Genomic DNA, 13,631 nt, shown 5'->3' with positions numbered 1-13,631 from the left:
AGAAGAGTGGATATCATTTAAGAGTACATACTTAGGAGACTTGAGATCAGATCCTCCCTGCTCTGCCACTTTCCTGATAGATAACTTGGGCAAGTTACTTAAGCTTTTTGGGTCTTACTTCTTCCTTTTGCTAGATGAGGTCAATAATAATTACATTCTATTAAACTTGTCCGGAGGACTAAAATAAATGATTCATGTGAAGCTTTTAGCATAGTGTCTAGCATTAGTTTAAGTGTGCATTTAAGTGTACACTAGTTTGAGTTACACTTAAAAACTATTGGTGAGCTCTTTAATTCTGGAGGAATCTGGATCCAATTCTAATCTTGGCCCAAGAGAGACTGCTCCAGACAGTTCTGACATGAAGTTGTCCACTGATCAGCTGTGGGTCCCTCTACCCATTGGTGCACATGGGCTGTGGAACCTGGGACAATCACCTTAATAACACTATTTATGAATTAATGTTTATGTCTATAGAACTTCACCCAGCACCTACCCATCCTCCACGTGCCCCAAGTTGTTGTGAGAACAAATGAAATACACAGAAAATCTGGCCCAGAGTAAATGCTCAGTAGTTGAGGAAGCAGGCTGATAGGCCCTAACTAATCTGAAGCGATAATAAGCTAAGAAGTGACAGACTGGACACTTTAGTGCCAAATTCTGAGCTCTTTCTACAATACAAGTGTCTCTTAGCACCTACTACAGAAGCTGATGTGTCAGGGAACATTGCATGGCAGCTAATATCTGAAAAATGGCCTCCAAGATGCACTCTGTGGAGTTGCTTCACCCCACTCTGCAGTTTTTAAGGGATTTGTGCCAAAACATGAACAAAGGCTGATGTGTGAATCTTGGCCGCCAGTGCAATTTTTCCCAATATCTTTTCCTAAACATGTCTATACAACTCTTTTCTAAAATTTTTGTTGTATGTCCTTAAAATGAAAGTTCCTAGAGTTCAGAGCTGCTATCTGTTTAATCTATGCACTTCATTTTCTCATACACAACTACATGCACGCACACACACATTGACACATGCTGCCCCATTACAGAGTGCTAGCACATCGGGGCTATAAAATAAATGTTGTTGACTTCCTTCTACCTCTACAGATTGGGCTTTTATCCTTTCTTTACTAGGTAAAAGGAAAAAGAACAGTGCAATAAGAATAAATTCCAGATTGAGTGATTATATAGGGTGGGCAGTAGATCAGAGCTGGAGACTGTGTGCATGGTATTGAAAAGCTCAGGCTTGGCTGGGGTGGGAGCCCCACTGTAGCATTTGCTTGATGACCTTGGCACAATTAACTCGAAGTCTCAGATGCCTCATCTACCTATAAGTCAGGAATAATAACAAAACGCCTCACAGTGTTGTGGTGAGAATTAAATCAGGTAATTCCTGGAGCAAACATTACAATTCCTGGAAGGTGATAACTGCCTAGTAAATCTTAGTTGCTATCTATCATCATCATCATCATCATCATCACTAATTAAGGTATTATTATTCAGAACCCACAGAAACAATAAGAAGAGAAAAAATGAAAACATAAACGATGGGATTCAGAAAATCCCTTTGGATCAAAACAGTAGGTGCATTGGTAGATAGCTTTTTGATTTGTTTCACTCATCAACTGTGCCAGGCAATGCCTTACATTCCACAGATGCTAGTGAATAAGACCGACATGGTCCCTGTCCATTCATGCACTGAATCCTCAAAAATATAGTCCTATAAATTACGTGAACTCACTTGGCAGATAAGAAAACTGAGGACTGAAGTAGCTGGAACTTAAAGGTCGACATTGGAACCTAAGATTCATTCATTCATTCAACAAATATTTCTTGAGAGTCTTCTGCGTGTTAGGTGCTTTGCTAAGCACTGGATGTACAGAAATGAATCTCACAGATAAAAGTGCTTCTTTTCATGTAGTTTACTTTCTAGCTGTGAGGACTAGATAATATCAAATATGTAAAACATAGTATATCAGATCATGACAAGTATTACATGATATAGTAAATCAGAAAGTGGTGGTGGGAAGTTTAGGTGCAATATTAATAAGGTTTTCTGGGAAAGTCTTCCCAAGTAGGTGATATTTGAGGAAAGACAGAAAGGATGGAGAAACTAAGGAATGACATATTTGATGAGGGTCCATCTAGGGCCTTCCAGAAGCCTTTGATCAGCTCAGGGCTTTCACAACAGACTCCTTGACCTCCTTATTCCTCAGGCTGTAGATGACAGGGTTCAATATTGGGGTCACCACTGTGTAGAGCACGGACACCACTCGGTCTGCCTCCGATGACTGGCCTGAATTATCCCACAGGTACATAAAGATGAGGGTCCCAAAGAAGAGAGCAACAGCAGTGAGGTGGGAGGCGCAGGTAGAGAAGGTCTTGGCCTGGCCCCAGGCAGAGCAGACCTGCATGAAGGCCATGATGACAAACAGGTAGGAAACCAAGATGACCAATATACAAGCAGGCATGACAAAAACTGCACACAATAATCCCCACCTCCTGGGTGTAGCTTTCCCCACAAGCGAGTTTTAACAGAGGGGGTTGGTCACAGAAAATAAAGTTGATCTCATTGTTTCCACAAAAGAAGAGAGTGAAGGCAGTTACCGTTCAAATAAAGGCGCTGGAAAAACCAGCAACATAAGCCCCAGCTACCAAACCCAAGCGGGCCTTCTCGGTCATGGTGGTGACATAAAGCAGCGGTTGGCACACGGCCACGTAGCGGTCACAGGCCATGACCGCCAAGAGGTAGCAGTCAATGGAAGAAAAGAAGGTGAAGAAGAAGAGCTGGGCGGCACAGCGCGCTTTGGAGATGACTCTGCCGCGTTCCAGCAGCACTGTCAGCATCTGGGGGATGATGGCGGAGGACTAGCTGATGTCCACGAAGGAAAGGTGGCTGAGGAAGAAGTATGGGGGTGTGGAGACGGCAATCTTTGCGGGTCAGGAAGATCGTTCCCGAGTTCCCCAGAAGAGTGAGTATATAGAAACCCAAAAAGACAGAAAGAGAGGAGAACAGTGCAAAAAAAGAACAGTGCAATAAGAATAAATTCCAGATTGAGTGATTATATAGGGTGGGCAGTAGATCAGAGCTGTAGACTGTGTGCATGGTAATGAAAAGCTCAGGCTTGGCTGGGGTGGGAGCCCCACTGTAGCATTTGCTTGATGACCTTGGCACAATTAACTCGAAGTCTCAGATGACTCATCTACCTATAAGTCAGGAATAATAACAAAACATCCCTCGGGATGTTCAGCGAACACAGTAAGGAAGAACTCTGTCACTACGGTGTAATTCCTCCCAGCCTTCCATTCAGCGGTTGACCTGTGAAAGCTGAGACGAAAGCGCCCGATAACCGGATCCCTGAAGACAAGTTCAATTCATTTTATATTTTTAACCAATAATTTCATTATGACAATTTAATAAGGATACTTAAATTGTTTTACCATGGAAACTGAACACAATTTCTCCCACAATTTAGTCAGGGTACCCTTAGGCAAAAGTGTATCTAGTCTCCCTCAATATCTTGTTTTTGCCTACTCTCCCCTTGTTCTTATTTTGTGGTATTCATCCTCCTCAGGAACTTAAGGCTCTTAGGTTTTCTGTTCTTTTGTTTTCTCTTATTTACTTATTTAGAAACCAACACAACATTGTAAAGCAATTATACTACAATAAAAATTTTAAAACAAAATAGAAAACAAAAGATTGAGTCATTTTAAAATAAAAGACTTTAAACTGAGTGTCTGATAGGTAGGCATTCGACTTCAACAAACTTCGCAGCCTAATGTGGAAATGGACGAATATAGAGCTCAACACAATATAAGATAAAAGGTGATGAATGCTTCCATTATACTAAGAATGGAGAGCAAGTGATTCTCTAACTTATGTCAGCTCTTGTATTTGCAACTCTGTCCCCAATTAGCTGTTTGATCTTCCACAAGGCACTTAACCTCTCTGAACCTCAATTTCCTCTTCTGCCAGAAGGGGATCATAATATCTGTCCTGCTTATAAGATAAGGTTAATGCATAGATTAAAACAGATGCAAAAGTGCATTGGAAAGCTAAAAGCACTCTATGTATATATGGTGGCTATTTAAAGTTTTAAATGAACATTTTAAGGAAGGGTAATTTATATTCTATGAACAAAAAAAGCACAAACCAAAAAAAAAAAAATCCATTAGCAATCAGCAATGGGCTCTGCTTACAGGAATATTTCTATTTTCAGTCTAACAACATGCATTTTTAACAAAAAGCTGTTATCCTAGTTAGAGTTGGCTGGCTTATGAAGGGTTTTCTGTTTGTTTTTTGGTTTTTGTAAGTACTCGCATTAACCTTGGAATCAAGAGAGCGAACATAAGCTCCTTTTGGCCCCTCACAGAGCTCCGTAAGCATTGTTTGGCTGTTCTCATAGTTCTTAATAAAAGCAGCAGTTTGATAATAAACAGCACCCAAATTTGAAAGCAGAAGTATTTCCGCAGTCTGGTGTTGTCTAAGCACTGTTGGAGGAATCTGGGTTAATGGAGTTGAAGGTTCTTAACAGAGTTCTAGAAAAGAGCTGTAAAGGAGGGCTTTGGTCATATTTGATTACCTGATACACCAGCAGCCAGGCCAATACTAAACTGACCCATTAGAAATAATAACAAAGAAGAGAAATTAGATTCAGAAGCATTAGCGGGACACGAACCATCCTCACCTGAATTCCACTTCACTAGTGTCTTCTTCCCTTGTTTAGTGTTTCCTCTGCCAGTGACCTGCCGATCCAGAGGAGACCTAGGCCGTAGCTCACTCACAGTAGATGTGTGACCCTGGGCAAGTCACTTTTCTTCTCTGAACTTCAATTACGTTGTCTTTGCTCCCTTTAAATAAACAACAATGCAGCGTGAGTCCACAATCATAGCAACTTGGTTGATAGGGGGTTGCTTCCAGAACCACTATGTCTTCTCACTTCATGGAGTTCCTCTCACCCTTGACAGAACAATACATCCCTGATGTTAGAATTGCCCAGAACTTTTTGCAGACTCAGCCCAAGAGAGCAGGGCTTGTGGACCAGCCTCTCTCCCTGAGTTTCTGATCCTGCACTAGACCTTCCTGGTGGTGCTTTTTGTATTCTCTGTCCCAGCATCATGCCATAATTGGTTCCTGAGTTAAGTCTCCAGGGAAAGACAATTTATCTTCCTAACAAGGTGTCTAATATCTTTGAAGATTTCTCTTTAATTTCAAACTCTCAAAGCCCCATCCTACATCCTGCCACCAGGGTCTGATGAGGCTGGTTCCTAGTCTTGCCTCATTCCTATTTTGTACCAAAAGGAATATATTCCTTGGAAGATTTCCTAAGTTCTTTCTATAGGGTAAAAAGTATATCGAGTCTCATATGCAATGTTGGGGCTTCGTGGCCACAGTACCTAGAGGCTTTTCAATTAGCCCTTCCTTCTTAAATAAAAGTCTTTAACTGTCTGCTTAGCATTTAATCAGGAAGAGGCATTAAACTGTCTCCTTAGACCTGACAGCCCATTCTCTCAGTAGTCCCTGTCAATTCGTTGTGTTCTCTCCACCTTCTGGCAGATTCCAAGAGAGCAAATAACTCTGCAGTATACTACTCTTATTCAAACAAACCCTATATTGTCTTTTTCAATCAGTAGGAAACTTTTTAACTAATCCCTAGCTTTCTAACTACTAGCTTAATTTTTCCCACCACATTTTTCCTGTAACACAATTGACACAGGAACTATTTATTAACCATCCCCCTTTTAGAGGATCTATACATTTTCAGCTGGGGTTTTAATAACCAGACCAACCATCATTAAAGGGATCAAACATTTCTTATGAAAATTATAATATGCATGTTAAAGCATCCTGTCTTCTAGAATAAATATCATGTCTTCGAAGGTCTAACTGTTTTACTTTATTATAAGTGATCTTAAATTTAATATTCTTTGGCTGCCTTCACCCTGAATTTCCATGTTTCGTTTATCTGCTTCTTCTGATTTAAAATTCTGTTACTGGAATTCCAGGTGTGACACATCATTTTTGGCTGGCTGAGTTTGGAATCATCCTCTGTGAGATACTGTCACCACCTTTATGCCCTCCCATGATGGTTTATATCATTCATACTCCTGGGATCTTGTTTTTCTGTTAATCCAAGGGACAGGTAGAAAAGGAGTTTGAGTTCTAAGAATAGCGATCAGAGGGAAAACTGAAAATGACGAGTAGGTGGGGCCTGTTCCCTGCCAGTACCTTGGATTTGATTGAGGTACCTACAGTCAGAGAAGTGAAGAGCAAGACCCAGTGGACTCCTGGGAAGCTTTGGATGCAGGCTGAGCTGTTGCAGAGCCCAGGGACCCAGTGCAGACTAGGATTCCCTCCTGCCCACTCCTGCATGGAACACAGCAATGCTCTGCCTCCCCAAGGTCAAAAGCTTTAAGAACATAAAGAGTTGACGTCTATGATACAGATTCTGCAAATACCATTATGGGCAGAGGAAATGGTATAAATCACTAAGTGGATTCTGAGGCAAAGGATGTGACAGATGGAACATGTGGGGAAGAAGAAAGAACAGGACATATTTCCGGTGGTGACAGCAACTGACAGACATATTATTGTGAGCACGTAGAGATTCACGTGAGGCGTCCCTGGAAACTACTACAGGAGTTTGAAGAATACTTTGAGCAGGGTCAGCTTTATAACTGGACTATCAAACTACTACCTTAATTTAATCATTAAAAATAAACATAACCTGCATTTCTCTAATAATTAGTGATATTGTGCATCTTTTCTTGTGCCTGTTAGCCATCTGTATATCTTCTTTGAAAAAATGCCTATTCAGATTTTTTGCCCATTTTTTGATTGGGTTGTTTTTTTGACATGGAGTTATATGAGCTTTGTATATTTTGGATATTAACCCCTTATCCATAATATCATTTGCAACTATTTTCTTCCATTCTATAGGTTGTCTTTTCATTTTGGTCAGTGGTTTCCTTTGCTGTGCAAAAGTTTTTCAGTGTAATTAAGTCCCATTTGTTTATATTTGCTTTTATTTCTTTTGCCTTAGGAGATGATCCAAGAAGATACTTCTGTGCTTTATGTCAAAGAGTGTTCTGTCTATGTTCTCTTCTTGGAGTTTTATGGTTTCCGTTCTTACACTTAGGTCGTTAAATCATTTTGAGTTTACTTCAACAATGAGCTATCACCTCACATCTGTCAGAATGGCTGTCATTAAAAAGTCTACTAACAAATGTTGGAGAGGATGTGGAGAAAAGGGAACCCTTGTACACAGTTGGTGCAGCCATTATGGAAAACAATATGGAGGTTCCTCAAAAAACTAAAAATACAGCCAACATATGATCCAGCAATTCCACTCCTGGGTATATGTATCCAGAAAAAACAGAAACTCTCAGAAAGAAGCATGCACCCCAGTGTTCATAGCAGCACTGTTTATAATAGCCAAGACATGGAAGTAAACCAAGTGCCCATAAAAAGATAGTTGGATTAAGAAGATATTCATATATATATATATAGGCACATAATTATATATAATGGAATATTACTTAGTCATAAAAAAGAAATACTGCCATTTGCAGCAATATGGATGGACCTATTACGCTTAGTGAAATAAGTCAGACAGAGAAAGACAAATACAGTGTGATATCACTTATATGTGGAATCTAAAAAAATAATATAAATGAATGTATATGCAAAACAGAAGCAGACTCACAGACATAGAAAACAAACCTATGTTTACCAAAGGGGGAGGGACAAATTAGGAGTATGGGATTAACATATTCAAATTACTATGAATATAGTTCAGGGAGATCAGTTTGGTGCTTTGTGACCACCTAGAGGGGTGGGATAGGGAGGGTGGGAGGGAGACACAAGAGGGAGGAGATATGGGGATATATGTATATGTATAGCTGATTCACTCTGTTATAAAGCAGAAACTAACACACCATTGTAAAGCAATTATACTTCAATAAAGATGTTTTAAAAAAAAAGAAAACAAAAAACTACTATGTATAAAACAGTAAGCACCAAGGATATACTGTATAGTACAGAGAATTACAGCCATTAATCTTGTAATAAACTATACTGGAGTATAATCTACAAAAATACTGAATCACTATGCTGTACACCTGACACTGACACAATATTGCAAATCAACTATAGTTCAATTTTTAAACATTTGAAAAAATAAACATAATCTAAATACTGAATCCTAATTGATGACATCATTCCACATTATGTAGTGTAGAAGAGTACTAATACTGATGTCTGCAACTTACTTTGAAATGCGTCAAAAAATAAGGTGGATTTGTGGATGAACTGATGGATGTATAAATGAATAGATTGATTATAAATATGTGATAAAACAAAAACATCTAAGTATTGGGTATCGGGAGTTCATTATGCATTATTTTCAACATTTCTGTATGATGGAAATCTTTCACAGAAAATTTGCAAAAAAAAAATGTTGTCTTGTAGTAAGGCGTGCCACATCTGAATTACACAGGATTAACTTCAGATTCTTTTGTCACTTGTCCTGAGAGCTAGAAATCTCACTCCAATGTCTTCTCAGGCTGCCTCTTTCTCTCCTTGCTTTCTGTCCCTGGAACTAAAAGTTCTGGTCCTTTTTTAATGCCTTATGCCATGATGTATTCATCTGAACATTGAGCGTGCTATAAATAATGAGTTCCCAGAATGCTGGCACTGCAGAGGAGATGATTCTCAGGAATTTCCAAGGTTGAACAAGGTTGGATGGCTAAGACAACCTGGCTCTGTTGAGAATTTTCCTCAGAGCCTCCTTCACTTCCTTGCTCCTCAGGCTATAGATGAGAAGGTTCAACATGGGGATCACTGTTATGTAAAACACAGACACCACCCAGTCCTCCTCCGAGGACTGGCCAGAGTTATGTCTCAGATACATGAAGATGAGGGTCCCAAAGAAGAGTGACACTGCAGTGAGGTGAGAGGCACACGTCCAGAAAGTCTTGGCCTGGCCTCCTGCAGAGGGAATCCTCATAACGGCCAAGATGATGAGCAGGTAGGACACCAAAATCACCACCACGCAGGCAGGGATGACAAAAATGGCAAACACAATAATTACCACTTCCTGAGTGTAGCTGTCCCCACAGGTTACCTTTAAGAGAGGAGGGAGGTCACATAAAATGAAGTCAATCTCATTGGTTCCACAAAAGGAGAGCGTGAAAGCTGAGACCTTCCACACCAAGGCGCTGAAGACACCAGCAACGTAAGCCCCCCCCCCAACACACACACACACACACAACCCAAACGGGCCTTCCTCCTCATGATAGTGACATAAAGCAGGGGTCAGCACACGGCCACATAGCGGTCATAGGCCATGAGGGCCAGGAGGTAGCAGTCAATGGAGCCAAAGAAGGTGAAGAGAAAGAACTGGACAGCACAGAGTGTGTAGGATAAAGTGGCCCTGTGCTCCAGCAACACAGCCATCATCAGAGGCACAGTGACAAACGAGTAGCAGATGTCCATGAACGAGAGGTGACTCAGAAGGAAGTACGTGGGGCTGTGGAGTCGGAGATCCACGCGGATCAGGATAATCATGCCCAAAGGGGTGATGAGATAGATAAATAGAAACAGGAGGAAGAGAGGTAGTGCCCATTCAGGACAGTCAATGAATGCCATGAGGAGGAATTTGGTCACCAACGTGAGGTTCTTCTCTGCCATGAAGCCAGAGGCACCTGAGAAGGCTAGGATGAGAGCAAGTTAGGGAACTATAAGTAGGAATTAACTGTATTTCTAGGTTACATGTACTGAACAAGTGCTATGGACAAAACATGCCAGGGGCTATGTGGGCCTTCAGAGATGCCTGGTCTTAACTCCTACTTCTAAGGGACTTCTGTGACATGTCAAGAAAACTGATGTGGGGAAACATTTTCAGAATAGGAGTGCTTTTTCTCCCACTTTTCATGGCTAACTAGCTGTGTGAGCCCCTGCAGTCAGATAACCACAGAACCAAACTTTCCCTATCGCTCCAATAGGGGCTGATACATGGGGTCCTGTCTACCATGGAAATATCCATCTCAGGACTCTGTCCCCTTTTCTCTATGACCATACCTCCTCCCTTATTTCAAACCCTCTTCATCTCTTGCCTGGATCAAAACAAGAGCCACATAGCTAACAGCTCCCGCCGCCCTCAGACTTGCTTCTTGCCAACTTTTTTTTTTTTAACATTTTATTTTTGTTGTTGTTGTTTATATGTGCTTTTTATTGTGAGTTTTTAAATTTTTATTTTTTTTTTTATACAGCAGGTTCTTATTAGTTACCTATTTTATACGTATTAGGATATATACGTCAATCCCAATCTCCCAATTCATCCCATCGCCAACCCCGCCCCCGCCCCGCCCCTGCTTTGCCCCTTGGTGTCCATACGTTTGTTCTCCTCACTGTGACCAGAGAGATATTTCTAAGACTTTCTCATCCCCCTGTTAAAAATCCAGTCATGGCGCCCCATCAAGGATGGGATATTCTTTAGACTCCTCAGTGTGTTGGGGAAAGGCCTCCGGGGGGGTCTCCCCCACTTACTTCCTCGTGTCCCTTTCTTATGCCTCACTGCTTGTACCTTCAGCCACGCTTCTCTCCAGCCACCCGAATTATTTACAGCTTTTCTAATGCCCCACATTCATTCACATCTCTGTGCTTTCCGCAGGCCACCCCTTCGGCTGAAACACCTTGTCTTTCTCATCCTCAGGGTCCTGCCCAACTCCTATACCACCTTCAGGCCTCAGCTCAGATCCTACATCCCACAAGAAGTCTCCCTTGAGTCTGTCTTCCCTGGTCAGGGTATGTGCCTCTGGAGCTCAGCACGTTGTAAAGCCTCAATATGTTTTGGGGGAATAAAGTTATCAAATGAGATATAAAGCATATTGCAAAGAGAAAGGCATTGTGCAAATCTTCAAGGGATTATGTTTGTTTTGTTTTTTTGCGGTACGCAGGCCGCTCACTGTTGTGGCCTCTCCCGTTGCGGAGCACGGGCTCCGGATGCGCAGGCTCAGCGGCGATGGCTCACGGGCCCAGCCGCTCCGCGGCATGTGGGATCTTCCTGGACCAGGGCACGAACCCGCGTCCCCTGCATGGGCAGGTGGACTCTCAACCACTGCGCCACCAGGGAAGCCCCGGATTATGCTTATTTTTATGAAAATATTTAAAAACAGAAGCTGTCTGAAGTCTTAAAAACCCAATAAAATTGATGAATATTCACAGAGACCATAAGCCATCCTTGGACTTACCCTCCAATTCTCAACGTAACAGTGCGCTTACTTGACAGAAAGCTGTTGTCTTAATTAGATCCTCTTAGTTTACCACAAATCCATTTTAAAAGAACAGATATTTTCTTTAATAACAGAGAACATATATACAGACACTATTCTAATGATTTATATATTAAGTCATTTAATTCCCACATTCACTTTTTGAGGTAGGAACTTTTTTCCCCCATTTCACAGATGAGGCAACTGAGACAGACTTTAAGTAGCTCAATCTTGTGTCCAAGATTGCACAGCTAGTAAATGGTGGAACTGCCATGAAGAACAAAACTGTACACAGAAGCACTATTTACCTGAAAACAGGATTTTACATACATCACATGTCTATTCCAATAGTCTAAGAGGACCCAGAAAATGTCTGCCTTTAAGTAGACACATGAATACCAGCACTGCAGTCTATTCATATCCGAAGGCGGATGGGGACTCTTGTGCTAATGGATAGAAAGTCCTTTGGCAGAGTTGCAGTGCAGGGGGGTAGAGAAGATATTTGATCATCTTTAAAGCATTAGACTTTCACAGCTAGGCCAGTGTTGCACTGACATGTTGGAGAAAATGGTAAATAAAAGTCATTGGATCTGGTGACCTGAACTGAGCATGAACCAAGAGGACCAGGACAGTTTTCTCACCTGAATTCCACGTTACCTTTACCTGGCCAGTCCTCTTCGCCCTTTGTCCACTATTTTTCCCTTGTCTCTAAAAAATCGTTTCTTTTCCACTGCTTGGAGAAGTATCCTAAGGGTCTGGGGAGAGAAAACTGGGCTGGGTAGCAGGAGGTCTGGGTGGATATTGTCCTCCCAAATCTGCTCAGTTACGACACTGAGCAAGTTACTTAATCTCTCCAGGCATTGGTGTCCTTCTCCCTCCCCCTACAATCTACATACACACACACATTAGTGAATCAACTTGGGGACAGTAATGTCACAGCTGCCTGAATGCCAGTCCCTGCCTATATCACCCTCAAGTCCCTTGCCAGTTCTGGTCAGTCAAACACTTTCTTGTCTCTCTTCCCTTAATCTTTCTGTTTCCATGACTTGCTAAACCTGGTTAACATGCATTCCTCACTCTGGTTTTTGTTCAGTTCCAGGCTAGGAGAGCAGAGATTGGAGAAAAGCCTCGTCGTATGGGCTCTGGACTCCAATGCAAATCCCTTTTGGCAAAGATACCAATAGTCTCTGAAAGTCTGAAGTCCCCAATCAATGGCTGATGTGGTCTCTAAGGAAAGGCAACTGTTACTCGGATTCTTAACAAGACTCCTGGTCTCAGTCCCAGCTCCCAAAGCCTTTCAACACACCCACTAAGTGGGGTCTAAAAAGCCTAAATCCCAGTTCTACACAGTCCCTCGATGAGTGAGATGTCTCTGGCTTTAACTTCTCTGTCAGAACAATGTCAGAAACTGTGCCTTCCTCCGTGTGGCCACATCCTGGAAGGAATAAGGGTGCTTTGTGAACGCAAGGCTTTATCACATCGCTCAGAAGGACACAGTGGAGACTCTACACAGAGACCTCAACAAGACACATCATGTCTTCTAAGTTTGCCCTCTCTGGAAGTCAGGTGTTTCACTGTCTCCTCTCCCCTCCCCACCCTTCTCCCCCCGCTTTAAAAGCAAATGAAATCACAGGGAAAACAAAAGCCTGAGATGTTGCTCAGAGGAGAAGCTGGCATATCCTTTTTGTTGGCATGGCCTTTGCCATCTCTCTGCATCTTTAACACAGCAGTATTGGTTTAGCCCCAAATTCAGAAGCATTTTGTTAAGCCATTGAATGTCAAGATGGCTCGATTCAGAAAAGGAAATAAGGAAGATGGGGAAGAACAGAATAATTATAGAATAATTGTTTTCTTGGACAATTATGCAAACCAAGAGAAAATGAGACCATATCGGTCACTGATTCATCACGGTGCTAAGCATTCTAAATGAAGAGCAGGAGACACAAAACGAAACAAATCCCTGTAAAAGAGAAAACACAATGCCAGTCTACAAGGACTATGCAAACTAGCAGGTCACATAATAATTCATCCTACAGATAACAGGTACTAAGCTCATAAGTGAGGTGTAGTCCAGGTGCCATGGGGAGTCAGAGTAAGGCAAGATTACTTATAGATGGGGTAGATCAGGGAAGGCTTCCCAGCGGACATGGACTTTGGCAGGCAGTTTGGATGGAAGTGAGGGGTGGGAGAATGATGGGCAAAGCTCTTCAGGAAGGGGGAGCAGCGTGAGCAAATTCACAGGGACGGGAAAGCCCAGGGGCTACTCCTGGGGCAATGAGCGGGGCTTTGGCCACAGTACAGGATGGTATTAGGCAAGTCCAGGACTAGGGTGAGGTGAGTGAGGCACTCACCTAGGATTCAAA

At 42.1% G+C, this 13,631-nt stretch overlaps 1 protein-coding gene and 1 pseudogene across 1 annotated transcript; both read right to left on the bottom strand.

Annotated features, from left to right (window-relative positions):
- Positions 1 to 2,162: 2,162 nt before the first annotated feature.
- Positions 2,163 to 4,939, bottom strand: LOC132430313 (olfactory receptor 9Q2-like; annotated as a pseudogene).
- Positions 4,940 to 8,741: 3,802 nt separating this feature from the next.
- On the bottom strand, positions 8,742 to 9,685 carry LOC132429215 (olfactory receptor 9Q1-like). The gene is given in 2 exon segments (XM_060017430.1): positions 8,742 to 9,257; positions 9,260 to 9,685. Coding segments are annotated over 2 exon segments (942 nt in total).
- Positions 9,686 to 13,631: the final 3,946 nt, after the last annotated feature.

This window comes from Delphinus delphis, chromosome 8 (genome assembly GCF_949987515.2).
Source record: "Delphinus delphis chromosome 8, mDelDel1.2, whole genome shotgun sequence".
NCBI lineage: Eukaryota > Metazoa > Chordata > Mammalia > Artiodactyla > Delphinidae > Delphinus > Delphinus delphis.
The sequence above is the reverse complement of the archived record's forward strand: the minus strand, read 5'-3'. Positions and strand labels throughout refer to the sequence as shown.